General features: G+C 48.5%; 1 protein-coding gene across 1 annotated transcript; it reads right to left on the bottom strand.

Annotated features, from left to right (window-relative positions):
* Positions 1 to 987: 987 nt before the first annotated feature.
* LOC123186191 (pathogenesis-related protein 1) lies at positions 988 to 1,938 on the bottom strand. The gene is made up of 2 exons (XM_044597976.1): positions 1,630 to 1,938; positions 988 to 1,518 (listed from the first exon to the last, which is right to left on the bottom strand). Exons 1-2 carry the CDS (start codon positions 1,814 to 1,816, stop codon positions 1,223 to 1,225), a joined length of 483 nt encoding a protein of 160 aa, XP_044453911.1. The 5' UTR covers positions 1,817 to 1,938; the 3' UTR covers positions 988 to 1,222.
* Positions 1,939 to 8,711: the final 6,773 nt, after the last annotated feature.

The raw sequence follows: 8,711 nt of genomic DNA, 5'->3' as shown, positions 1-8,711 counted from the left end.
GATGAAAAGAACATCCTATTTCAGTAGACAGTAGAAGAGAAACAAATACTAATTTTCCATTAGTGTTGCAAACTTATATATTCCTCGTACCACGATACTTCCTAATCTATCGATGCTCTTTAGTGTGTGTGGGTGGTGGTGGGGGCTATCACAACTTCTGAGTTGGCTCTCTTATTTTCGGCGATATTATGGGCCCCTGTAAACCTGTTTAGTTTCTCGTATGATATTCCCACCCTTGTGCCCATGGCTCAAACGGAATTTTTTAGTCTGATGGTTAAAAGGAGTCATGGGAGAAATGGACAAAAGATTACGGAGTCTCAAAATAAAAAAATTAAAAGGCAAGTAAGAAGGTTGTGGTAGTTTAAGGACTCCTGATACAATTTGCATTTTATTCATTACACACAAATGTAAGTTCGCTTTGAAAAGGGGATACATGAAGAACGTGGATTTCACTTGCCAACAAGGACCCAATAGATAATAGATGCACTTGTCGAAAAATGGTGCCAAAATAAAACACAATGACATGTCAACTGTCTCTTACAACTTGAAAAGAGAAAACGAAATTATGTTCGACTCCCTCCCATTCTAAATATAAGGATTTTAGAGATTTTAATTTGGACTACATACATAAGTATACAAACGTATTTTAGAGTTTAGATTCACTCATTTTGCTACTTATGGTATCCATATTAAAATCTCTAAAAGGATTTATATTTAGAAGCAAATGGAGTAGCAAATAAATGTCTTTCTTGGATTCCTATAAACAGACTTTGATGACATGCAAACATTTTTGTTTTTTGCACATAAGAGTGTTTAGTTTTTCTATTTTCGGGACAGTGTTTAGGTATTTCACATACATATAGGATTTGTGTAAGAGGTCGACACATAAACTTCCAAATCCAAAAACTCCCTCCGTTCCGTAATTCTTGTTGTGCTTTTAGGTCAAAACTAAAACTATGACAAGAATTATAGAATTGAGGCAGTATATAAGAGTGTTTAGGTATTTCACATAAGCAAGCACCAATATCATCAAACAACAGAACCCTTTGGTAGTTACAAATACTCAACCTTTTAACTTCTCACGTCCACACTCTGGCGGTGCTCTCGTGCTCGGCGTCACTATTATAGCTTAGAGATTGGAACAGCTTTATTACATCGGGAAGAAAACACACGGAATTCAAACTAGGGACATCATAATCATGTATGATATCTCTCAACAGATTCAGTTGTAGGCGTCGGGGTTGGCGATGAGGTAGGCCTCGGCGGCCTTGAAGATGGCGGTGACGGATTCCTTGGCCTTGGTGATTTCGTCATTCACCTCCACGCCTGGCAGCAGCTTGTACGTCGAGTCCACTTTCACGACGCTCCCGCCGTTGGCCGCCGGCTCCACCTTGATGTGCGACGTTGCGGTCTCGATGGCCGAGCCGATGCCGCCGCCCTCGATGAGGGTTGACTTGCACTCGCACTTCTCCTCGTCCAGGAACTCTAGCCTCTCCTTCATGACGCTAAAGGGCATGGCTGCATGATCAACTGCGTGTTATGCTTTCGCTTGACCATGTATAGATACACGCCGGATTTCTAGACTGAGGTGACACGCATGGGTTGTATGGGATTGTGATGCGTACGTACCTGAGGTAAAGTTGAACTGCCTGACGCTGCCGATGCCGCCTTCGCCGTTGACGGGATGGGCGCTGGCGACGATGTGGGGCGCGAGCTTGGGTGCCAGAGTGTGCCAGTCCATGACGCCGGCACGGAACAGGCGCGGTGCCGCGACTGAGGACTCAATCTCGTGGGTCCAGCTGTTGGTGGAGGCCATTGCTGCGGCGATCAACTAGTTAAGACGGGCAGGCGCGAAGGCTATGAGCTCAGTCAGAGCGTTGTGTTGCTAGTGCAAAGTAGTTGCAGTATGTTGCAGCGGCTGCTTGGTTGCCCAGAGCGTGCGCGGCGAGAGCTATAAATAGGTGTCCCGGAGCGCGGGGTTGGTGCCGGATGGGGTCTGGTGAGGTCGCCGGTCGCCGAGTATCCACGAGGGACAGCAGTTCAGACTTAATCATGCAGGCCGGGTTGGCATGGATGGCACCCCTCGTGGCCCTCGTCGTCAACGTTTATTGATTCTGGTGTGCAAAGAATGTGGTCCAGGGAGTAAAATACTGTAATGCCAAACGAAAATAATGATGACAGGTGTGGTTGGCATATGGCATGGTTGGTGTCTTGGCGGGAAAAGAAAAGGCCACTCTTTCAGTGGGCTACATGTCTGTACGTAAACTATTCTCGCGTGTTTTATTCAGAGTTTTTAAAACTATTTATTTATTAGGAGTTATTATTTGAGTACACCAGCTGTTATTTTGACCATCCTTGACACAATGTTCTATGTATTTTCTTTACACCAAATTTCATTGGAATCGACTATCTTTCCGGAAATTCAATTTGGCTCACGGGAGCACATGCTCCCGGGCCCAAAAATAATTTGTCGAATGTGAAAAAAATCAAGACAAAATTTTTATGTGATCTTAGTCACATACAAATGCTACCTGCAGATATGGAGGCAAAAAGGTTAAGCATTTTGGCATGTGCAAAAAAAAGACCAAATGTCATCCAAAAATGTGACCCCAAATTTGTTTTTTTCACCGACCAAACATTGCTGCTGCGTTTCACATGAAATTTGTCACATCTTCCAATGCATTGGTGCTTAGGTGAAATGCTAAGTGCATTAACAACCATAGTAACTAATCTTCTCAATACATAGGTGCTGAACTTTTGTATCTAAGCTCCTCTCATTTAATTGCTTAAAACCTAAATTCCTTCACGCATGGGTTGGTAGCCATTTTGCACAGTTTCACACGCTTATCATCGTTTCCTTTCGGGGTCAGCATAATGCTCTTTATCCTCTTTAAGTGTTGAGGGAGTCCTGGATTAGGGGGTGTTCGGGTAGCCGGACTATACCTTCAGCCGGACTCCAGGACTATGAAGATACAAGATTGAAGACTTCGTCCCGTGTCCGGATGGGACTTTCCTTGGCGTGGAAGGCAAGCTTGGCGATGCGGATATTCAAGATCTCCTACCATTGTAACCGACTCTATGTAACCCTAACCCTATCCGGTGTCTATATAAACCGGGGGGTTGTAGTCCGTAGGCAATCAACTCCATATACAACAATCATACCATAGGCTAGCTTCTAGGGTTTAGCATCCTTGATCTCGTGGTAGATCTACTCTTGTACTACCCATATCATCAATATTACTGAAGCAGGACGTAGGGTTTTACCTCCATCAAGAGGGCCCGAACCTGGGTAAAACATCGTGTTCCCTGCCTCCTGTTACCATCCGGCCTAGACGCACAGTTCGGGACCCACTACCCGAGATCCGCCGGTTTTGACACCGACATTGGTGCTTTCATTGAGAGTTCCTCTGTGCCGTCACAATCAGGAAGGATGCCTCCTCCCGTCTTTAAAGACGGCACCGTTGCTAAGGGAGCCTTGGCTGTCGGCCAAACCCTCCGGCTAGGTGGTTTCCTCATGACCGCATGTTCGGCTGTTGCGCCGACGGTGACCTCTCGGGTCATCAAAAGCAACCTACACGTCAGCTCGGAGCTCGTCGAGCAGCTAGATCCAATGGAGCTCTCTTCCCTAAACAAGCTCTTGGATCGCATCGCCGCCCTGGGGGTCGCTACGGATTACGACCAGGTTGGGCTTAAACCCGATCTAAAAGAAATTAACTCTCCCCAAGTCACCCACCACATTGCCGTGGTAGAGACGCAGTGCGGCGACCCTTCATCTATTTTAAGGACTAGCTACGTCCGAATTCCCGACCCCTCCAATCCGGATACCCGCGGAGGGGGAGATGTAACTCAAGACCTGAGCTTAGGATCAGGCAACGGGCCAGATCCACTGGACAACATCCAAGAATCCGAACTTCAGAGTTCGGAAACTCTTCGGCCTCCGAATCTTGGATTGGGTGAGGTTTCAGATTCAATGACACCCGCCCACCCGATCATAAGCGATCTCTCCCAAATCAGGCAGAGGCCCGAGGAAACAGTACATCATTATTGGGCCAGATTCCAAGCAATACCCCATTACGGCGGATATCACACTTTACTAGGGCGGGAAGCATTCACAATGTTCCAAGCAATACCCCATTACGGGTACATGAAGCTTAAGATGCCCGGGCCGAATGGAATTATCACTCTAGCTATTGATCCGGACATAGCACTCCGCGCCGAAAACAAGACGGCCGCATTAGCCCTTGAGGCGCTATCCGAAGCCTTAGCGGCCGAGGAACTGACTGCGCTGCGCTCCACGGTTAACAGGGATGATGTGATACTCGATAAGAGATCCAAATCCACGTCCTTCAAGCCAGCTGACGAAATAGTCAAATTCCAGGTCCATCCAATGGACCCCAATAAAACAGCTTCCATCGGGGCACGACTGACCCCTGATGCAGACGCCGCACTGCGAGAGTTCCTACGAGAGAACTGGGACATCTTCGCCTGGCACCCTTCAGACATGCCAGGGATCCCACGTAGGCTGGCCGAACACATCTTAAATATCCTAAAAGGATTTAAACCTGTCAAACAAGCCCTTCGGCATTTTTCCGAACCCAAGAGATAGGCTATGGGAGAGGAGCTAGCCAAGCTATTAGAGGCTGGATTCATCAGAGACATAAAACATCCGGACTGGCTAGCAAACCTGGTGATGGTACCAAAGAAGGACAAATCCTGGCGCCTGTGTGTCGATTTTAAAGACCTTAACAAGGCTTGCCCAAAGGATCCCTTCCCCCTCCCCCGTATCGATCAAATTATCGATGCCACCGCAGAACACGATTTGTTGTGTTTCCTCGACGCATACTCCGGTTACCATCAAATCAAGATGGCAGAATCAGACCAAGCTGCAACAGCATTCATCACACCATACGGCCCATTCTGCTTCAACACAATGCCCTTCGGGCTGAAAAACGCCGGCGCAACATATCAGCGCATGATCTAGACATGTCTGGCAAACCAGATCAGCAAAACAGTGGAGGTGTATGTGGATGATGTGGTCGTCAAATCAAGACATGTTGAATCCCTAGTAAATGACTTGAGGTTTACATTCGATAACCTCCGAAAATATGACATCAAGCTCAACCCAGAAAAATGCGTCTTCGGCGTTCCAGCCGGAAAGCTCTTGGGCTTCATTGTATCCGGTAGAGGAATTGAAGCAAACCCAGCCAAGATCCGAGCTTTGTCACAATTGGATGTCCCAAAGGACCTTAAAAAAATATAAAAATTAACCGGATGCGTGGCGGCTTTAAGCCGCTTCATCTCCCGCTTGGGAGAAAAGGCACTACCCCTTTATCGCCTCCTTCGGCGCACCGAACACTTCGAGTGGACGGATGCCGCCACGGCCAGACTTGATGAAATAAAAGCCATATTGGCAACAAACCCAGTCCTGGCCGCGCCAATCGCAGGCGAACCAATGTTATTGTACATTGCAGCAACACACCAAGTTGTCAGCGCAGTGCTCGTTGTCGAGCGGGAAACGGACGGACACAAATTCCCCCTTCAAAGGCCGGTCTACTATGTGTCCACTGTCCTCACTCCATGCAAATCACGGTACCCACATTATCAAAAGATTGCATACGCGGTATTCATGGCATCCCGGAAGCTACGACACTACTTTCAAGAGTGTTCCATAACAGTATCCTCGGAAGTGCCACTAAACGATATTATCAACAACTGCGATGCAACGGGCCGGATTGCAAAACGGGCCATCGAGCTTCTCCCGTTCAATATAACCTATAAGCCACGGCGAGCTATTAAATCGCAAGTTTTGGCCGACTTTGTGGCAGAATGGACGGAGGCCGAGCTCCCTAAAGAGTACGGCACATATTCAAACTGGATTATGCATTTTGACGGCTCCAAAATGTTGGCCGGACTGGGGGCCAGCGTCGTCCTAACGTCCCCCACAGGAGACACAGTCCAATATGTGCTCCAGATCATGTACACGGATTCCAACAATGCAGCCAAATATGAGGCCCTCCTACATGGCCTCCGGATAGCAGTATCCATGGGTATCCAGCGCCTAGAGGTACGCGGGGATTCAAACCTCGCGATATCCCAAATAAATGGAGACTTCAACGCCAAGGACCCAAAAATGGTAGCTTACCGCGACGCCGTCCTAAAAATGTCAGCTCGATTCGAAGGGCTGGAGTTTCACCATATAGCCCGAGAAAACAATCAGGCGGCGGACGTCCTAGCACGCATCGGAGCAAAACGCGATGCAGTCCCCCCCAACGTCTTTTTGGAAAGATTGTTCAAGCCATCCGTAGCATGGGAGGGGGAACCCGCAAATAACAGCCCGAACCCAGCCGCACCACTCGACGCCGAACAATCTGACACAATTGGAGGCTTTGCCAACGAAATTACACCTTCAGCCCACATAATAATGGCGGTTATCGCCCCGTGGACAGAACCATTCCTAGCCTACCTTACTAGGCAGGAACTCCCGGAGGACCAAAACGAGGCCCGCTGCATAGTGCGGCGATCTAAGGCCTACAGAGTCCATGAGGGAGAACTTTATAAGAAAAGCACTACCAGAGTCCTTCAAAGGTGCATCTCCGAAGAGGAAGGGCGGAACCTCCTGGCTGAAATTCATGCCAGACTTGGTGGTCACCACGCTGCTGCTCGGTCCCTTGTTAGCAAGGCTTTCCGTACAGGCTTTTACTGGCCGACGGCCCGAGCAGACGCTCAGGACCTAGTCCAACGATGCGCTGGTTGCCAACTTTTTGCCAACCAAAGCCATATGCCACCCACCGCACTCCAAACTATACCCATCACCTGGCCTTTTGCGGTCTGGGGGCTTGACATGGTCGGACCCCTTAAAGGTCGAACCCATAGAAAAAAATACTTACTGGTCATGGTGGATAAGTTCACCAAATGGATAGAAGCCAAGCCTGTTAAAACGGCCGAATCCGGACCTGTGATAGACTTCATATCCGGGGTTGTACACCGTTATGGCGTCCCCCACAGCATCATAACCGACAACGGTACAAACTTTACCGCCGACGAGGTAAAACTCTGGTGCAAAAACATGGGCATCAAGCTCGATTATGCTTCCGTCTATCACCCACAAACCAACGGCCAGGTCGAACGTGCAAATGGTCTTATCATGAGCGGCATTAAACCCAGACTGGTGCGGTCCCTCAAGGAATCTAACACGCACTGGGTAGAGGAGCTCGACTCCGTGCTATGGGGGCTGCGGACCACGCCAAATCGTACCACCGGGTACACACCATTTTTTATGGTGTACGGCGCAGAAGCAGTTCTGCCCTGCGACATAATTCATGACTCACCTAGAGTGCACATGTACGAAGAAAGAGAAGCCGAGCTCGATCGGCAGGACAACTTGGACGCCTTGGAGGAGGAGCGCGATGTGGAAAAAGCCCGTTCCGCATTTTATCAACAGCAGGCCTGAAGATATCAAAGCAGAGAAGTACGGCCCAAAAATTACAATGTTGGCGAACTAGTTCCACGCCTGCCGGATAAGAAAAAGGACAAACTCAAGCCCAAGTGAAATGTTCCATTCATAATCGACCAAGTCCTGACTGGTGGGGTGTACCGCCTGCGAGATACGTCGAACAACCGACTCGAGCCGAACCCGTGGAACGCCACCCGTCTCCGAAGATTCTATGCCTAGCACCGGACTCTGTGTTTGTCTCCTTCCTCTGTCCATCCCTTTTTGTATTTTTCAGTCTTACATTTCTCTCCTTCCCATTTTTTCTTTCTCTTTCATAGCCCTTAAAGGCTCATCTAGTGATGCGCCACTCGCGCTTATTAAACCTGGGGGCTTCTTTAACAGAAGCTTATTTATACGGGCTTCACGCCCAACACATGCGTCAAACTTCCGCATGTACCTTTTTCTTCACCATTATATGCATCGATATGACTTAAGTTTTGGCCAAGCTGGGTTGCCTGGCTCCTGTGCTTACCCCTACGTTCCCGATTGTTCGGCTAGGCGGTAAAGGGAGCACCTCTGCGATTGTTACTGCCGGGTCAGCCGGATGTGTACCTCAGACTGGGTGAAGCCGAAAGCTAGCGTTCTTAAGGGAATATTCGGTCGGTGAAATAAAAGATGATCTTTTTACTCATTTTATGCGCCCCCAGATGCTTTTTCTGCGTCTCTTCACGCAGTCCGGACATGCACCTTAGGGCATGCCTCCCAGCGAAAGGAACCCTTAACGGAACTATTCTCTCTGGAAGATGTTTCTTACTAACCATGTAATATAACATAACTAGTTTGGCACTTGTCTGATAAAGCACTGATGACCCCTACGCCTGGTCTCCATGCATACCCCGGTTCTTATATAACCGCTAGGGTATTCGGACACACTCCGGACCGTCAGGTCCCGAGGTTGAAGCGAAAATGTCGGCAACGACAAACGGTCTACAATCTGGCTAGAAGGCATTACACATGTCAAATTCAAAATTACACAATCATTCTGACTGATTGTATTCCTCTTCTATACCATCTAACAGGCTGTCTAATTTACAGTCCTGCTGAGAATACTTCACGGCCAACTCTACTTGGCCGTATATTAAGCTTACAGGGATCTCCTTCCCGTCAGGCCCCACTGGTCCGACCTCGGCCATGTGGTTTGGGTTAGACTTCGTAAAACGGGTCTTCACCATGGCCAAGGCCTCCCTAGCGCCTTGTCGGCAGGCCGATATCTTCCACA

The sequence above is a fragment of the Triticum aestivum genome, chromosome 2A (assembly GCF_018294505.1).
Source record: "Triticum aestivum cultivar Chinese Spring chromosome 2A, IWGSC CS RefSeq v2.1, whole genome shotgun sequence".
In the NCBI taxonomy this organism is placed as follows: domain Eukaryota; kingdom Viridiplantae; phylum Streptophyta; class Magnoliopsida; order Poales; family Poaceae; genus Triticum; species Triticum aestivum.
This window is presented reverse-complemented; position numbering and strand designations above follow the sequence as displayed.